General features: G+C 39.0%; 1 protein-coding gene across 1 annotated transcript in view; it reads left to right on the forward strand.

Moving 5' to 3' along the window:
• rasa3 (RAS p21 protein activator 3) overlaps positions 1–18687 on the forward strand; it is a 48660-nt gene extending 29973 nt beyond the window's left edge. The window contains exons 6-24 of the mRNA XM_023332728.1: positions 3745–3825; positions 3916–3988; positions 5267–5340; positions 5422–5526; positions 6517–6673; positions 6772–6920; positions 7244–7358; positions 8308–8382; positions 8469–8592; positions 9130–9236; positions 9444–9521; positions 9631–9708; positions 10152–10225; positions 12385–12491; positions 13031–13113; positions 13207–13415; positions 13508–13611; positions 13704–13887; positions 15349–18687. Of these exons, the coding sequence (XP_023188496.1) occupies positions 3745–3825; positions 3916–3988; positions 5267–5340; positions 5422–5526; positions 6517–6673; positions 6772–6920; positions 7244–7358; positions 8308–8382; positions 8469–8592; positions 9130–9236; positions 9444–9521; positions 9631–9708; positions 10152–10225; positions 12385–12491; positions 13031–13113; positions 13207–13415; positions 13508–13611; positions 13704–13887; positions 15349–15424 (2053 nt within the window). The 3' untranslated portion in view covers positions 15425–18687. The remainder of the gene's footprint in view (positions 1–3744; positions 3826–3915; positions 3989–5266; positions 5341–5421; positions 5527–6516; positions 6674–6771; positions 6921–7243; positions 7359–8307; positions 8383–8468; positions 8593–9129; positions 9237–9443; positions 9522–9630; positions 9709–10151; positions 10226–12384; positions 12492–13030; positions 13114–13206; positions 13416–13507; positions 13612–13703; positions 13888–15348) is intronic.
• Positions 18688–19802: the final 1115 nt, after the last annotated feature.

Here is a 19802-nt window from a genome sequence, read left to right on the forward strand (position 1 = left end):
TTGCATATTTAGATTAGTTTTCTCTTAATAAAAATAATACCTTGACTCTTTGAAGCCACGTCGAGGAATTATTTTGGAATATGCAAATTATCAATGCTTAGAATATCTCTAATGTCTGCCAACTTTGAGTCTGGTGATTATGATTTTGTCTTGGTGCTTCAAGAAACTTTGTTCATAGAACTGAAAGCTTTAGAAATGGTTGGCCATGGTGTTTAATTCAAGACTCTTTGTATGACAGAGGGTTAAAAAGAGCAACATTAATGTTTGTGAAGCTTTACAACTGGACTTTTCATCGTCCTAATAAATAGAAAGGGCCAAACAGAGACTATCAAAGTGAAAATAATTATAAAGTATTCATGCCCTGTTTTTAAACTTTATGAGCAATCTTTGAAGTCTGAACTTTTGAAATTGAACATTTTGACCATCTATCCAATTACAAATTACAAATGGAAATTGGATAAACAACTATCCTCCAACACAGCGTTAATGAGAGAAACATTTTCTCAACATGGCTGCCTTTCTCAACCCATTACACAAAATATAGTAATATTTAGTAATAATATAGTAATATTTCAATTGATATCACTATTCCCTTCCAAAATGTGTTCATAATTTTAAAATATACTAACATTTTTTTAACAAGGTAAAAGTGATTGCTTTGGGTTTGGGGTGTTTGTAAGCACAAACACGCGTAAATGAAGCATTAACCTATTTGAGAAACCACAACCTTTTTTCTCATTTTAAAATAAGATCTATGTGTTAGGCTTTGATGTTATACCACAGTGTTAGAGCTGTACAACAAATGAAGTTGCAGTAATCATTGCAATATCAGTGTACAATATGCTAATCACTACAGACTGCTTTGGAAACATTAGCATATTGCATATTCATCCAATTGGTCGGACTTACTCAGTAAGATCAGTAAGAGAGACGGGAGCCTTATGACGATAAACCTAAAGAGGTGCTGAGAAAAATTGGGGAAAATTTAGGTTTATATATTGCAGTGTTTAACAGTAGTATATCAGGTGCATGTTTTTCATCAAACATACCATTTAGCCATTACTATGTCAAACACTGAATTCCACCTATGAAAAATTATCATATCTAGTTGTTCAGAATACATTTTTGACTTTTTATGTTATATATTTGATTTTCAGGCAATATGTAAACTTACTTTGGCAAAAACGTCTTATCAGGGGAGTAAAAAGCAGAGAAACATACCTGAAAAGTCATTGTTAATGATACCTCATGAAACAGTGAGTTTGAATAGGGGTAAATTTTTTTCAGGAATGACATTTTCCCCTGGTGTTATTTTCATCTTTGTGCTTTGAATGTTTCAGGCTCTGAGAAATTTCATTCAACACAAACTGGAGGTCCCCTTTGAATGAAGCAGTCTTCGTTTTTCTTTTTTAATATAGCTTCACTGCTTAAACCAATGCTGTTGTAAATTTATAAAGAAAACCTGAAGCCAATTTTTTAATTCAATTCATTCTGCCAAGCTATTTATCAGTAAATCAAACATTTAGACCATAAAAAAGTTTAAAAAGCAGTGCTAAAAGTCTCCCCCAGCCCCCAAAAAACAAAACTACACTGGATTTGGTAGCACAACAGTCATGCCACATTCACAGAGAAGACCTCTTGTTGGTACCAACAGTGTCTCTCAAAAAATGACTGAAAAGCCAAATTTTGATTTTTTTCAGACTAATAACCTTAACATTTGGAGCAGATACAGAACATCCTGCTTGTCTTTAGAAGCAGTTTCAATTATTTGCCAACTCGGCTTTAACATCTCCTGCTTCTATTTCTCCTTTTTGCATTTTGAAGTTAGACTTTCAAGTGGTGGATAAAGATTTTGATTTTCCAGTATATAAAATGTTTCTTAGTCAATATGTCTTGTCTTTTCTTGACGAGCTACAGTATGATGCTGATTGTTCAGGTTGCCTCGTCATAGTTTGGATCTTAGTGTCCTGTGAGTTTCATTTACTGTAGATTGCTTTAGATTTCATTTTCGTTTTCCAACTCTCAACCACAAATGTCACCGACTCAACTAAGTTCCCCTTCCTACTGAGGTTTTTGTTTCAGCCTTCCGCCCTTTCGCCCCCACCGAAAAAAATAACTTTCTCCAGCATTTACTTCTTGTGTTTCGTTGCTAAATAAAAAAAAAGTAATACATGAAAACAAGAAAGATCTATGTGCTGGAGGTTTCTGCTCTCATGAATGTGACATGGCGACACTGACCTATAATCAAGTGTACTTTATAATTGCAGGTTTGTTGAAGGTAGCGGGGAAGCTGTGAAGTAATTCTTCACCTCGCTTTTTTTTCTTTGAGTAATTGCCTCTGACAGGAACCGTGGGCACAGAAGCACATTAGCCTAGAATGAGTAATGTTGACTATAACAAACAAGTCTGCTTGGCTGTCTGATCTGTCAGAGCTCATGGCCGTGATGACAGAAAGAGGGGGCTGGATGTATTTTAGGCCAAGCACGGGTTATATAAACCAGCTTACTGGACAGGAAGTGCTCCAGCATTAGCCAAGCTTAACCAGGCACACACCTTCCTCCTTATTACAGACGTGTGTGTGCGTGTCGGCGTGTGTGTGTGTGTGTGTGTGTGCCAGGAGGATTGTGCAAGCTGTTCATGTGTGTCAGTTCATCTCTGGGAAGCGCTGTAATTTGCTGTTTAATTCGTCATGTTGTGTGACTCGTGGTGCATCACAGTGACACACAGGAAGTGATTGGTCCTCTGGGGTGCCCTGTTTGGGCGCTAATCCCCTTACAGCATGATGTCATGGTGCAACAGGTCAGCCTCTATACAGACAGGCAGACACTCAAAGTATCTGTGACACATGCATAGAAGTGAAAGATGGGTATTTTTAGGACTTTTGAACAAATAAGGCCGCATAGCATTCAATAAAAAAATACATTTCAGTGCTGCTGTCTAAAGGCTTTTTTTCTAGACGTGTAACATGCTTGAAGTGAGACGAATGTAGGGATATAATATTCTCTTGAAGCCTCCAGGATTTTTTCTTTTGTTGTATTAATTGAGAAAGGAAGCAGTTTTTTCTTCTCTGCAGCAGACAGACAGTGACGTTGTTAGTCACTGTTTGCTTGTCTAGCATTGTCTTTGAAGAGGTTGGACTACACAAAGTTCTAGATAAGGCCCATTTTTGTAACTGGGGGCGGATGCTAGTCTCGCTTTAAGTACGGTTGAATTTTGTTGCCATTGTGAGTGTCTGTGGAACTTATCCAGACTCAATTTTATCATTATTTTACATAATAAAGCTGCGTTAAGCCATTTTTAGCACATGAACTCACCACAGCTCCAGTGTTATCTATTAATAAAGTGATTATACACCAGTCTTCAGCGCAGACAGTGTAAGATTGGAAGCTCACAGCTCTAATCTATCTCTTCGCTGCGCAGATAGCAGGGACTTTGTTATCATCTTGTTTCCTGGCACGATATTCTGTCTTCTGCTGTACAGGAGGATTGATGGAAGTACAGAGATCATATGTGGGAACCAGGGAACCAAAAAGCTCTACAGAAGGCCATGAGTCGGCTTTGATTCCCAATGGAAACTTCATAGCCCATTACTGTTTCATCACACTTTTAACTGTGTAATAATATGAAATTAAATATTGATTTAAGGGAGGAATTTTGAACCGCTTAGCCCTCTAAGATCTGATGCAGATAGTGTGAGACTCCTGCCCAGTATTGTGCTGATGCATTAACATCTATTTTTAACAGAGTGTTGGAGTGCCAAGGCCTTCCAATAGTCAATGGACAGTGTGATCCCTACGCTGCTGTATCCTTACTCGGTCCTTCGAGGTGAGCCTGGCTGTAGTTTTATATTTATCATTGGTCTGAATTGGGAAAACTATGTTTTATATATTTCTTTGCATTTGTTCTGTAACTCAGGTCAGAGGCCAAGAAGACCAAGGTTAAGAGGAAAACCAACAATCCCCAGTTTGAGGAAACTTTCTACTTTGAGGTAGGTTAAGATAAATTTGCTCTTTACAGGTGTGCTTTTACGGTAGATGCCAGTATACTAATCCTGAGTAAAAAAAACAGCTTCATTGCATTAACACAAGAATTTAAAACAAAAATGTTGAACTTGTTATATTGCCCAGTGACCCAGTAGGCACCAGTCTATGGGTCGCTTTTCCATTGTAGAAGCGATCCAGACACCTGACCGCACCCCTCCTGGGTCACACAACCCAGTCGACTGACTGGGAGACACATTAGTATGATGCCACATTAGGCGTAGGCCCAATTTTTGTTTGTTTTTACACCTTAGAATAAAATGAGGTAACTTTAAAACGTTGTGAACCGGATCACTTACATTTCTTTGCATCTCTACAACAATATCTAAGATTTAAGAGTTTTAAATTGACCGCAACCCTGTCCTTGAACAGCACATTAATATTTGGCTCGTCTTAGGTTTATTGTATGCATTGCTTTGGTGTAGAGTGCGTCACGCTGTATCTTTAATTTTTCTCTTCTGCAACATAACACAAAACAAAAACAGAGATTAGTGATCACATAGACATAAAGTGTTCTTCATCTGACTGCATGCTCTGGACCTGAACATTTGTACTGTGCTCCAGTACTTATATGGGATGCTGATGTGGTCATAAAAAAAAAATAGTAGGTCTTAACAACTGTTTTAGCAACTATGACGAGAATACAAATTGATTTTAAATGATGAAGTCTTTAGTGTAGAAAACATTCAGTTAATGAGATTTGAAATTAAAGTCACACAAAAAAAATCTGCATAAAAGAATTTGTTTTACAAATAGTAAAGTTATATTTATTTTTACGTTTCTGCATAATACAGTAAATACCGTTATATTCACTTTCACTCTGTCCCTGTTGACCCTCGCTTGCTGCAGCGCTGCACTGACATTTTTCTTCTGCTCCGCCCTCTGTCCTCCGCGCTGCAGCTCCAGTTGGACAAGAGTATGATTGATTCAGACAAACCAAACAATCTGGCCCATTGATTTCTGACAAGACCATCTTATTTCTCTCTAATTGCCACATGAACAGATCTACAGATACTCTGGGGTGTTTTCTGACCAAATCCTCTCTTCTGTGTCTCACCAATGCAGATATGCAGCCCATCTCTATTTTTTGTATCCCTTAACTATGCTCTTTTTTTTTTTTTATCAGCGTGGATCATGACAAAAGTCTTAGCTGACGTGTTTAGGCTTCCTGAATCTTTTAAATGTAGTGGTTGAACTTTGAATCTTAATTTGATGCATGTTTGTAGGTTACGCGACCACTGAGCTACACGAAGAGACAGTTTGATGTTGAAGAGGAGGACGTCGACAAACTGGCTCTGAGGTGAGCCTTTTGCTGTCCTGTCGGACTTAAAACAAGACTTTTCACTTTGAGTTTCAGCGACAACATATTGCTTGTGTTCAGGGTGGATCTGTGGAATGCCAGCAACCTGAAGTTTGGGGACGAGTTCCTGGGTGGGGTGCGAGTCCCTCTGCGGGTTTTGGGCCAAGCTGGAGTGCATGATGCCTGGTGAGACGGACAAATTTTCATCACTCTTGAGTCCATATAATGAATTTATTGATTAGGTTTTGTGTTTAAGACTCGATTAAAAAATGTGTAACATTGTCTAATTGCTTTTATTTCAAATAAAAAAGCAGCTACTGCTACTCTCTGTTATCTATACAGCCATAGAAAACTCTGGTGACTGGCACTTTATCTGACATCTTGTTGAAAGGACTTTAAACTAGAAGAATGGTATGATGATAAATTTTAGCAGCCTAGCTTTTTTAGTTGCATATATACCTTGACATCAATAACTGTCCCAGACTGACAATTGTTTTAAAATATGTTCTGTCCCAAAGAACACATTCAGGAGCTTAAATTTTATATTCAACACTAATAATAGGAGGAGAGTCCCTGTTAATATCATTAAGTAAAATATTTATTTTTTTAATGTTAATTTGAGATCAATTTCAAAATCAGAACAAAGAAGATAGAAATTTGGATTTGATTTTAGCTCATTTTTAGGTCTAAACCACGTGCATTTGTTGCTAAAACTCTGGATGTACCACAGTTTGGTACTAACTGTGGTTGATGACCTTTTCCACAGATATCTGAGGAAACAATCTGATGTGGTAATCTTAAAATGAAAAACTGAGACAACACTTCTAATGAATTTCACCTTTGTTCAAATGCTCAGCAGTCATCATTAAACATGATTAAAGGGCTCATAGGGCTCAACAAAATAATTGAGAACCGACTGTTTTTGAGGCAGGCAGTTTGTAAAATGGAGCCTAAAATCCAGTGTAGAAATATTAAAACAGAGACTGGTTTGAGTCTTGGGTTTTATCCACACTTCAGATTTACAGTAAGTGGCCTGAAAAGAGCTGTACAAACTGTCCTCAGGTAAATGGACTGGAAAAGCCTCCAGAAAGCTGGTGCTTTAAACAATTTTATTTTGACTCATCAGTGTGGTTTTCATGTCATGATTCAGATGTTATTTTAATTCCTGCCCTTTAGGTACTTTCTGCTACCCAGGGAGAACGGAGGGAAGTCCGTTAAAGTGGAAGACCTCGGCTCTCTGCGTCTAAACATTGTTTACACCGAGGACCACGTCTTCCCCTCCGAACACTACACTCCCCTCAGAGATCTGCTGCTGCAATCTGCTAACGTGGAGGTACGTGAACGACGACGCCTGCCCCACTCTGCCCTGTCCGTCTGTGTTTTAATCCCACTGTCCTGTTTTCTGAACCTCTGCGATGTGTCTCTGTCCAGCCTGTGTCAGCGTCCACCGCACACATTCTGGGGGAAGTGTGTCGAGAGAAGCAGGAAGCCGCCATCCCTCTCGTGCGTCTCTTTCTTCATTATGGCAAAATAGTGCCTTTCATCAGTGCCATTGCTCATGCAGAAATCAACCGCACACAGTGAGTGATTTCAATGCAGACAGCAGGAACTCAATACCACTCATCCTCTAGCTTTATGATTTGCTTGCAAAAAATATCGCTGCATCTATTTAGAATCCCAAGGTTGTATATTGAGGATTTGCAACTCATTTTATGTCAACACAAGTTTAATTACAGAGGTGGTAGAAATCCAGCTGTAGGGAAAGTATGTTTTTCTGACAAAATGGTTCTACCGTAATAAGATTTACCTTGGATATTAAATTACTACATGGTTTATTTCTCCTTGGATTTGCACTCTGTAAAAAAAACAAACCACAGTGTTATCCCTTTTTTTTTACGAATAGGGATCCAAACACCATTTTCCGGGGAAACTCGCTGACTTCGAAGTGTATCGATGAGACCATGAAGCTGGCTGGGATGCACTATCTGCAAGTTACGCTTAAACCGATCATAGACGAGGTATTAAAACGCCTTTCTCCTTTCTTTGTGGTTTTACTGACCCTTTCAAAAGTATTTTAAAAGACATTTTAAACTGAAAATCTTTTCACATTTCTTCACCTTACAAACAAAATTGTGAATGTTTTTAATCTGGATTTCCATGTAATAGTGAAACACTAGAGCATAATGGAAAGAAAATCATGGTTTTCAGAATTCATTTTGTATGAAGTCCCCTTTACCGTGATACCACTAAGTAAAATCCAGTGAAGCACATTGCCTACAGTAGAGCGTGTGTATAAATTGCTCTTCTGTGAGGGGCTGAGAGGTTTGTTAGAGTACTGTAGTGAACAAACAGCATCTTGAAGACCAAGAAGCACAGCAGTCAGATCAGGAATAAAGTTAGATTATATAATTGAAGAATTAGTTGACAGAACAGCAACTCTAAACATTACAGCCAGATTTGTGACCAAGTTTAGACTCTAAGGGCTGCTGCACTGCATTTATTTTTTTAGATGTTTCACTGGTACAGAACCTGAGAAGCTAATTAAGCCAATTCAATCAGCTGTGTTGGAGCAGCAACACATCTAAAACATGCAGGATGTCTGCCCTGGAGGAGTGGGTCTCCTGGTTTAGATCAAAGCATATTCCTGTGTTACAGTGACCCAGTCAAAGTCCAGACCTAAATGCAGGATCTGTAATAAGATTTAAAACTTGTTTTGGATACTTTCTCTCCAAGCTGACTATATTAAAAGGAAGAATAGGCAAAAATGGTTGAATGGTTTCTATCTTCTCACAGTTATGCAGTACTTTAGGGCTGATCTGTTGTATAAAACCCCAGAGAAATTCACTGACCTTCATGTTTGTAATGTGAAAAAGTGGGTAGAAGTGTAAGGTATGAATACATCTTTCTCTTTTAGGTTTACATGTCTGAATATCTGTCTTAATACCATACTAATACTCTTTCCCACAGATTTGCACAGAACACAAATCTTGCGAAATTGACCCCGTCAAGCTCAAGGAGTCGGAGAACTTGGAGACAAACAGAGTAGGAACTCTAGTTTGAAGCAGTCTGTCTGTCTGCACTTCAACGCTGTGTTATCCGGCCACTCTGACCCAACTTTTCCTCCTCAGGAAAACCTTCGCCAGTACGTGGACCGCATCTTCAACGTCATCACCACCTCCGGCGTCCGCTGTCCCACCGTCATGTGCGACATCTTCTTCTCCCTGAGGGAGTCGGCTGCCACTAGGTTTCAAGGTAAACCCACTTCATAACGACTTCTGAGAGATGCAGGAAAACTGGGAATAAGCAACGGGAAGTGGAGGGTTGTAAATAGCAGGAAGTGGAAGATTTACAAGGACACTAAGTGTACATGCATTGGGTACCGAGAAGTACTTTTATGTTTGCTGTCTGTCCCAAAACCACCAAAGTATTTCAGGAAAATTATTGAATCATTTCATTAGACTCTGGTGCCCCCTGTTGGCCGTCATGAGCCAATGCAGTCACAGGAGAAACAGTTGTTTCCGTCTCCTACTGTCTTTCATTTGTGCTTCTTAAGTAAGTCATAAAATTAGGAAAGCTCCCAAAGATACATGATACAATTTATGTTCGTTTTTTATAAACAAAGCCTGCAAAATTTAGTGTTTACTGTGTAGCCAGTGTACTCCATAGTCACCAGAAACATGATCTGTTTCCAGTAAACAAAGTATCACACAGTTCGCAGCAGGTCCTTTCCCTTGACACTGACAGAAATGTGTGTCAAACATGCTTGCTGTTTTTTCCTCTTCTACCCAGTTGACCAAGATGTCCGATACACGGCCGTCAGCAGCTTCATCTTCCTGCGATTCTTTGCGCCAGCCATCCTCTCACCAAACTTGTTTCACCTACGGCCCCATCACCCCGTGAGTAGGATATTTACTGCTAACACAAACTCTGTTTACACTGGCATCTACATCTGAAGCGAGCGCTGGTGATAGTGCTTGCCAAAAGGCAAAAGATTTGACTTATTTCTTTGATGTTGTGGAACCAGGTTGAGGAGAGAATTTAAGTGAAATGCTTTGAATCACAGTCGGGTAGGATAAATAATAATTTGTGTTTTGTGACTGTAGGATCCCGCCACTTCAAGAACCCTCACCCTCATCTCCAAGACAATACAGACTCTTGGAAGTCTCGCCAAGTCTAAATCTGTGAGTTGCTCTGCATCAACCTGGTTCTGTCTAACACTATTCAGTTCAAAACAAAGATACCAGCGTCTTACTTCCCGTCTCCTTTTTATCCCATTTTTTTCTTTTCAAGGCCAATTTCAAAGAGTCCTACATGGCTGCGTTTTACGACTACTTCAATGAGCAGAAATATGCAGATGCTGTAAAGAATGTGAGTGTCTGCTTCTTCTCACAGACACTTGGCAGACTGTTCAATGACACTGGCTTTTATGTGGGATGAGTTAGAAGAAAAACAGTTAGATGGGAAATGATCTGCATTTTTAAAAACATGATGTGAAGGAGTAGCAGGGTTTCTTGGTGGAAAAGCAATAAAGTTGTCTGAATAAGTGTGGAGCAGGAAAAAAGAGCATGGAAAGTAAGTTTATTTATGGAGTTTGTTACTCATCATATTGTCCAAACATTTTATCCATCCATAGAACTATATCTTCCATTAATTACGCAGTAAGGTTTTCTATTTACTCTTTTAAGGTTGGCTAAAAAAAGACTGAAGATTTTAATTTTGGAAATAATGCTACTTTGACATAAAATATATATGAAAGGAGCGCTGGGGATATCTGGACTTTGACCGAATGCATCTTTCACTTACCTTCACAGTTTCTGGACCTGATCTCCACTTCTGGCAAATGGGATCAGAAAAGCATTGAAACACCAATCATGCTCAAGGAGGGGTAAGGAGACGCATTAATGTTGTTTTTAATGTGACTTTTACAAAAGCATTATAAATACATATGTCAGATGTAAATATAAGACATGAAGCTGTTGTAAAATTGTTTCTTAACTTTAGACACAATAGCAAGCAGAGTTGGAGATGAATTTAAAGACTAACCACACTAACAAGTGTTATTAAATAAATCTTAAGCCGTAGTTGCCACCACATTTAGTTCACCCCAGTATTTCTCTGAATATAAAGAAAGCAGATGACAAGATGGCTGCCCATGCTCAATTTATGGATTCTATTGCCTTTCAATCATTTTCTTCTAATGTCTAAATTAAAAAGAGAAAATCTGAGAAAAACAGGGAGCACAGCAGAGTTTAGCTCTGAAACATGACCTTTGACATAGTGGATTTTACACCATGAAGATCCTTCTGAGGCAAAACAGTGATCCTCTTCCATCAACACTCCCAGTAGCTGTTGATCTGTAATCACTAACAAGGTCAGTACCTGACTCATCAACAACCCCACCCTCTTGTTTTTCTGCTCCCGGCCATAGGAGTGTAAAAGTCACTATAAAGAGGGTTGATGGGAAGGGGCCTAAAGCCCCAAAGGGCAGGTAAGAGCTTCTGCCTTGGTGACCCCACCCCCGCCTCTTGTGTTTGCGCTGTGACTTCCCCCAAAATGATTTGTCTCCCACCATCATTATGTGCAAACTGTTGACACTTTATATTCCCTTGTAGACAAGAAACTATTGAAAGTGTTGTTGCATTTCCTGATGCGGTGACGGTTCAGAGTGTGATTCGGTAACTCCACTGTGCTTGTGTGACGTAAAGCGTCAGCCTTTAGACCCGCTTACCTTGGCAGTATTAATGGTGCAGATTGGCTCATCCTATTCCTCCCGACACGCTTGGTGTGACGACGACAGCCACACTTGGTTAACTCGCAAACATTTCCACTACCTCATCTGCCCGCATCCCCGACTCCTCACCCTCTGCATCCAGAGCGTGACAATGTCGGAGGATTTACGTAGATCTGACCCAGGATCTGTGAAATAGTGAGAGATTTAGGGTTTAGATTCCTGCAGATTTATGTTCCTTGTTTTCCTGTAGAAAGTCCTCCTGCTCTTTATTCTCCTTTATGCCACATTTTACATGGTTTACTAACAACAACAAGCATACTGTCAAACTAGAGACACTTATGGATATTCATGAAAAGCTCCTCCTGCACCCTCAACCACTGGTTAAACCAATGCAGGTGTTTCCTTCATGAATGTACTAGTGTGCAGGTAATTATTGATTTAAAAAAGGTGCAAACTGTGAAACATGGTTCATAAATGTCACAAAATGAATAAAATAAGCAAGATTTGTAACTGCAGTCTGATTTTCTTTTGGCAGAATTACCTCTTAGCTGAATTTAAGCACTAAATGTTAGAAAATATGAAAGCAATGTGTTGCAGGTTTCCTTAAATGAGGTAGGAGTTTAAAATAAATTCTAAGATTGTTTCCATCAGATTATACTGTTTTTAAATGTCTGATTCTTACTACATGCTAAGCAAAGTAAATTAAAGAACATGGGTTTTTTTTTAGCATTAATAGACCAAAGAAACAGGACATTTCTTTGTTCTATGAAGAAGACAATATATATTATATATTTTTGTCCCTAGTTAGAGACAATAAAGGGGTGAACGGCCAGTTTTGACCACTGGCTGAGTGATTTGTACATGTCTAAAAAATATTGCTGTAAGTCAATTTTTACTTAAGTTGTAATGAAATGAAACAGAAGTCATTTGTACACCAATAAGGAAAATGTGTAATTTATGCAACTTTATTGATTTGGGTAAAATATGGAAAACCACTGATAGATTTTGATCAGCTGACCTGTCTGCTTTGTCTGACTTATTGACTGATTTGTAAAACGGTATTCTTCTGCTTCAGCTGTGAATTTTTTAACATTTGTAAAGAATGAGAAACTCTTAATACGGAAATCTCTCAAATCAGTTCAAAAGTTCTTCCAAAGGGTTTATGTCAAATCTCTTCTTTAGAGGTTTTTTCACATATAGATGAAGCAATGCCCTCCAGGCGAAACCTTTACGTGCATTTTGTTTAAGAAACTGCTAAATTTAACACTTGAGCTTAATTTTTGTGTTTTTGCTCCGCTCTCATTTTTCTGCAGATTTATGATAAAGAGAGCTCAGGGCAGAAACCGGTTTGGGATAAAGAACTTCAAGAAAAGATGGTTCCGACTCACCAACCATGAGTTCACCTATCACAAAACAAAAGGTGGGCTCAGCGAGTTCCCCAGAAAGATTCAACTACGATCCACGTTTACGTCTTGGTGGGCGTTTCTGTGTGACTCTGGAGAAGAGAGGGTGGGAATGTGCAGAGCGTGCACACTCATCCCGCAGCACACGTGGTGCAGATTTAAGTTACTTCCTCAGGCAGCTAGTGTGTGCACCCTGACTACTGACTGAAGCTAATCTGAAATTCTTTATTTAGAGTTGTATTTTTAGCACATGTTGCAGATATATTGCAGACAATATTCTACAAACCAAAGATACTGAAGAGCCAACTTGCAGAGGTTTTGGAAAATAATGTGTTTTGGGATTATGATCCCAAAAACAAGATCCAAAATATGATCACAATAAAATATCTGATAGTTGCAATTTGGTCCCATAATTGCTATGTGAAATAAGAAACGGATTCATTATACCTTTGCTTGATTGGCTCCTCAGCATTATTTACATTCTTTTCAAAACTTTTTTTTTTTTTTAGATTAGTTTGCATTTCTTCCGTTTGATTGTGCTACCTGTTTGCTCCAGGAGAGGGCGCTCTGTGCAGCATTCCTATAGAGAACATCTTGGCTGTGGAGAGGCTAGAAGAGGAGTCGTTCAAGATGAAAAATGTGAGGACCGCTCCTCCCGAGATAATGCTCCAAAAGATTTCCTGCAAGAGCTTAAAACCTCTGCTTACTTGCTGCTTTTGCCCCTTCCTCCAGATGTTCCAGGTTATTCAGCCGGAGCGAGCGCTTTACATCCAAGCCAACAACTGTGTGGAGGCCCGAGACTGGATAGACATCCTGACCAAAGTCAGCCAGTGCAACCGCAAACGCCTGAGCACCTACCACCCTTCAGCCTACCTCAACGGCCACTGGCTCTGCTGCAAGCTGTCCGCAGACACAGCCCCGGGGTGTACACCCTGCACTGGGTACACGGAGCCTTCAAAGCACACCCCCAGTCAGATTCTACTTATTTTCCATCTCTTCCTCTCACCGTATGCATGTGTTCACCTAATTTCAGCGGCTTACCTGCAAACATCCAGCTTGACGTAGACGGCGACAGAGAGACTGAGAGGATTTACTCCCTCTTCGGCACATACATGACCAAACTGATCAAAATGCAAGGTCAGACACCAGCGACTCTGCCTCACGCACTGTTTTCTACATGTGTGCATTTTCACTTCATCTCCTGTTTTCTTTGTGACTCCCCCCTGCAGAGGCCTGTGGAAGTAAGTCCGTGTACGACGGGCCCGAACAGGAGGAGTATTCTACCTTTGTCATCGACGACCCCCAGGAGACGTACAAAACCCTGAAGCAGATCATTTCGGCTGTGCAGACGTTGGAGCAGCAGCACACCAAGTACAAACGGGACAAGTTCAAGAAGACAAAGATAGGCAGCCAGTATGTGCTTCTGATATGATACATTTACTATGTTAAGTCAAATGTGAAGTGCCCTTCATATTCACTACCCCTTCTGGTAAAGCTGTGTAAAAATCTTTAAAATAAACCATCCAGTAGAATAATAATTAAAAAAAAACTGTAGATGTTTTTAAATCTTCACAAGTGGCTGCAAGAAGGTAGCAACTCACCTAAATTTGCCATCAGAACAACAATTATAAACAGCTAAAACTGTTGTCTGAGGATCCAAGTTAATCTTGCCACGATGCATAAAAAGGGAAATGTCAAGGAAGGGTCAAAAAATCTCCAGATTTCATTCTTTCAGAACTGTAACAAATAATGGAGTCTTGGGGTTTCTCAAAATTTCCAGCACAATTTTAGATGGAGCTTATGTGCTAACTGTTTTTCTTTTCTTTTTTTTTTTCTTCTTTTTTTTGGGGTGGCAAAAAAGACCACGCAGGGAAAAGTCATTTCTGAAATAATATCGCAAAACATGCGGAGTTTCCTAAACTCTGCAAGAACTTTAATTAGAACTCTGTCGGCAGATGAGATTTAGATGGAGCTTTTAGGTCACACACTTTAAGATGGTTTCGGCTTTAAACAGAGGTGGAATATCGCCACCTTCCTAAAATAATGGCTCAAGTCACTTCTTGCTCAAAATTGCCATTATTTTAAGAAGGTAAGGATTTGTGAAAAAGCACATGAAGGCCACTTTTAAGTATGGTGGAGGATCTGTGACACTGTTTCTCTGCTAAAAGCCCCCGAAAAAATTGTTAAAGTGGATTGCATCATGAATTCTTTGAAAAAGCAGGAAGATTTAAACAAAAAAATGGGATGTATTTACAGCAGGGTTGATTTTTTTTTTCTATTTATTTTTCATTTTTTGTGTAAGACTATGCTACTGTGATAAAATAACTCTTTATTCTAAGGCTTTTTATTTTACACTGGGAGGCTTCCTATCTAGTAGGTCACATGTTTCAAACTCTCAGCCCAAATCTGGCCAGCCATAAGTTTTTATGTGGTTCCTTAGAACAGAATAGAATATCATTTTATTAATCACATCACTGTAGGTTTATCCTTATACGGCCAAATTACATCTATATGAAAAGATGTGTAATATCTAAGTTCAGGAGGTTCTCATCAAATGCATATTTTAACAGCTTGTTAATAGGGAGTTTTATCAATGCTTTCTGCCACAACCGGCCCTTTGAAGACATTCTTTATCTTGATGTGCCACAAAATTAAAATGAGTCTCCAGGTCATTGTTGTAACTACCATTATCGGCCAGCAGGTGGTAGAATTGCACAACTTCCTGAAATATCAACAAAATTTTGGTGAACTTAAAGTTCACATTCGTATCTGAGAATTAAGTCACATCAGTTGTTTATTTAATGTCAGACTTTTGTGCATGTTTTGACCTCTGACATCTAAAACCTCACACCACCTTTTTTTTTGTCCTCTCAGGGAGCATCCAATCGGAGACAAGAGCTTTCAGTGCTACATTCGTCAGCAGTCTGAGAACACCACCTACTCTATCTAGCAGCAGCCCTGCATATGTCCAGAACCAGCATATTTGTTTTTTCTTTACTGCAAGAAAACCCGACTCTAAAGCAGCCCAGCGTGTTCTGTTGAGTCGTAAATCTGTCTTTTTCTTTTTCTAGATAAGATGAAAAAGAACAGCGTCCAAGCCAAATAATTTTCTGAGGTAACTCATGAGCTGGTTTGGCAACAGGGATCCCCTGATTTACTGATTTGTTCAGCTGTTAAGGAAACCCGATGCCAGACTTTAAGAGCTGTGTTGTGTTGGTTGGACCACACAACAGCGTCTCTGAACGTATTCCGCAGAAATTGGAGGAACAAACGTCAGATCAGTGCGAAGAAAGAAGGGATGTAAAAGCTGAGCTATTCACACCACACTTGCATCAGCCCTGATGTCCCTTCTGCGATGCAACGAGAGAATAAACTAAGCATTTTCACTGGACACTGTTTGTGGTGACCAACACGCACTTTAATTGCCTCCAGATCCTTGGATGAACAAGCCTCACAGCACACTTTGAACATCTTCTGTTGTCTAAGTGTATTTTTTCTTAATGATTGGTGAAATGTTTTACTGCATTTTGCCTCCGACAGACCAAACTTAAGAAGGAAGAAAGGACTTTGTCCCTATGCACTTGTGTTTGTGTGTGTTTTTTTTTTTTTTTTTGTTCTGTTTTGTCCCAGTTCCCCTCTTGTAAGGCTGCAAGTGTCAAGGGGACAAAAGAAGGGATCACTGGGACCAAGGAAATCTGAAAGTAGCTCAACGTTAGCTGTAAATTCTCACTCCACGCACAATTTTATGTTTCTTTTTCATCGTTATCATCAGCACTGTAAGCCTGGTATAGTTTCTCACATTCATTTGTGACCTGTATAGAGGACAGAAGAGAAGATTGCAGGTGTCATTAGCTGCTTACACAGAGTCTTTGTGTGCTCTAACATTGACTGCATCCATCACTAAAATCAGTTCAAACCAAACCACAGGTTTGGTCCCTATGCACAAAGTCCCAGGTACTCTGAACTCCAACAAAGTTGGTCTGGAGCATGTAATGTTGGTTGAATTGGTGGCATGTTAGATAATAAACCAATTTATTTTAGAGTTTGGCTCTCATGTCATAATGCAACTTGTTGCCAGTTTAGAGCCATTATCAGTAGGATTCTGGTCATTTCACCACATCGAACTTTTCAGTTTTAGTCATTTTGTAGCCTTCTGTTTCAGAGAAAAATAGGAGCCACTCTTCCTATCTATCTTTTGATTTTTTCTTCCTATGATCTTTTGTACCTGCTTTAAAAATCTTTCATACAAAATCAGTTTCTTTTGTGTAATCCACTGTAAGGAAATGTGGTTATCTACCAGCTGGAGGACTCTTTGGGTCATTTTGGTCCAGGCGGGGAGTATTAGCGCTCATATTTCAAGTAGCCCAAATACGGATTAGAAACAGAAATACTGGCAATAGTGTCGTATAAATTCTTTAAAAAATACAATTATAAATAAATGAAAAAATAAAATTGGTAAAAGCTGGGTACAAATTTGGCAAAAGAGCGGTTGTTTTTAATCTACGAACGCAGCTGTACGAGAGGCATTTAGAAAATTATCTCAACATGCTGCCACATACAGTGAAAGACATGAAGGCACATCGGTGAATATTCAAATAAATCAGTCCCTGGAAGCTTTTAGGCACCTGTGGATCTGGAGTCCCAATTTTTTAGGCACATTTATTTATTTATTTATTTATTTTTATTGAAATGCCGCTTTCACACTAATGTAGCTGTTGTATTTTAACAAAACTGAGAAACAAAATTCTCCATTCAAGCTATAATCTCACACGCTGCTTGGACTTAGAAGGTTTTTTTTACTCTGTGTAGGTAGCTAAAGTCACTTTACTTATTTCATTACATTACAAAGATTTCTTTTCCTTCCTACTATTCCATTTAATCTAACACAAGCTGTATTTTTGACATGGTTTATGTGGAGCTGATTTGTGTTGCTATAAAGGTGCAGTCCTTGTGTTCGATGGGTTCTCTTGGAGAACTCGCCTCCTCTTCCCCTCCTTGTGTTGCGAAGTATCTTATTTTTGTGCATTCCTCTGAGAAGCTGTCCGCTGTGAATCTTACCGGATGCCAGCTCAGAATCTGTTGAAGGTACAGGGTTTATTGTTCTTGCTTGGTTCTTTTTGTCCCTTCACTCTTTCCACAGGCAGCCACTCTGACTTGAGCTCTCATTCTTGCCAAACCAGTGCATGTGAAGTGCAGCTGTAGCCCCGATGGACTCTTGAAAACAAAAAAAGAAGCAAATTTTGTATTTTCTAAAACTCAGCTCTTGTATATTTAGCCTCACAGGTGTTCCCGTGAAAACAGGGTCCCAACCAGTGCCAGTCATGATTTTTCTAAAATCAACTTTTTAAAAAGCAATCAAAAAAACTGTTATTTAGAGATGTATTTTTTTGTCTAACTCAGCCTGAACTGTTTTAAAAGCAGCTGAACGCTTATTCAAACAACATTCTTCTCGTCTTTGATGACTGTGGTGAATTTTAAGGAAGCTTCTTGTTTTCTATCTTGTCATACGCAAACCTTGAACTGAATGACTGGAGTAAGTGTGTGTGTGTGTGTGTGTATTCTTGTGGTGTTTTGATGATGGATTTTATCGACAATTAATTTAAACCTTTTGTAACAGGTCATTTATTAAAACCAACCACTGCCCACTATCATGCTAAAGACACTGTTTTCCCACTTTGGCCTGATTTAGTTCTCCCCTTATAAATATTTTTTTTTCTTCTCCTCTAGAAAAAGAAAGAAATTCTTTCCTAGTAAATTATCATTTGTGAATTATTAAGAAAACAGTGTTGCTTTGACTTCTGAACAGTTATTTTTTTCTCTCCAGTTGCTAATTTTCCTCAGGTGTATGAGACTGATATTTATTATAATTTTCCAGTAAAGAGTCTGCTGAGGTGGTGCAGCGATGGCAGTTACGGTAAAAAGCACCTCCTCCATCCCGAAAGCCCCCAAATAAAGGGGGACTGAATTATGCAATAAAGACAATATGCAATAATACCACAAATCAACAGTTCACGTCTGCTGACCTTTTGCAGGAAAATGCCTCTAAAAGCAGGGAGGTGGTATAAAGGGAGAACAGTGTATTTTGTACAAATATTTTAAAAGTATTAAAATAAGTGTGTTAAAAATGTGTACATACAACAGCTGAATGAATGGTGCAAATGTGATGTGTTTTTTTTCTCCTGAATAACTAAATGAATACAATATTAATGTAAATCTGGTGTATGTGCCATTTGTTCTTAACGTCCCTCAAGAGGTGTGGTTTGTTAGTTTTGATTGGAAACAAGGTTGTAGAGATATTTAAGCCAAGCAAAGTGTTAGGTGTGATAAGCCATGTTTCACAGTTGTGCCACCATCACCTTTTTTCTAGATAAAGACAATGAAATGTTGCTAAAAGCTTTATTTTGGTCCACAAAAACATGCATATAACAGCCTTCTGGCTTGTATTCGTGTTTAAAACCAATTGTAGAAACTTATCAGTTGCTGTTAAGACAGCTAGGTTTGTCATTTTCCTTTGCAATGTCTTCCCCTGACTAAACACCAACCAAGAGAGATCCAGTGTTATACATAGTATGTTTTTATAGAGATCCAACCAGCTGCTTAAAAATATAATATTGGGTTGCGCTTTATTCCTGCACCACCGCACCGCCCGACATTTTTAAAACTAACTTTTTGGGCACTTTGGTGGTGCAGAGTAGAGCACACAGCCCACAGGTTTGAGTCCCAGCCCGATGACCTTTGCTGCATGTTTTCTCCCTCTCTCACTACTCTCTTTCCTGTCTGACCACTCTCAGATATGAGCCACTAGAAATTAATAAAAAATTTTACTGTATCTCGTCAATAAAGAACTAAAAAGATGTCAGTTTTACTGCGATCAACAAAACGGTGGAGTTTTTGTAAAAAGTGGATCTGTAAATTATGAAAAGGTTTTTAGAGAGACCCACAGGTTCAACCTTTTTTTCAGTAGATTTTCTTATTGATGAACTAAGATTTACTTCTGAGAAAAATTAGGTCCATGTTTGTGGTTCTAGTTGCTCCAAAATTAAGATGAATGCAAAACCTTTCTTAATAATGCAAATATGTTTTTTGCACCTTCAATTTTGTTTTCCAAGATGTTACCTATCTGTGAAAAAAGTGCCCTAAAGATGGAAAAAAATATCCACCCCCATCGACCACCATATTTTTTCCATTCCACATCTGAGCTCTGGGGGCCGATCAAAATCCTTTAGATGGCCGTAAATGGCCCACGGGCCGCACTTTGGACACCCATTGATTTAGGAGATAAATCAATGGACATTTCATCCTTGTTTAACTTGGACATTAATATATTT

This window comes from Xiphophorus maculatus, chromosome 4, assembly GCF_002775205.1.
Source record: "Xiphophorus maculatus strain JP 163 A chromosome 4, X_maculatus-5.0-male, whole genome shotgun sequence".
Classification (NCBI taxonomy): Eukaryota; Metazoa; Chordata; class Actinopteri; order Cyprinodontiformes; family Poeciliidae; genus Xiphophorus; species Xiphophorus maculatus.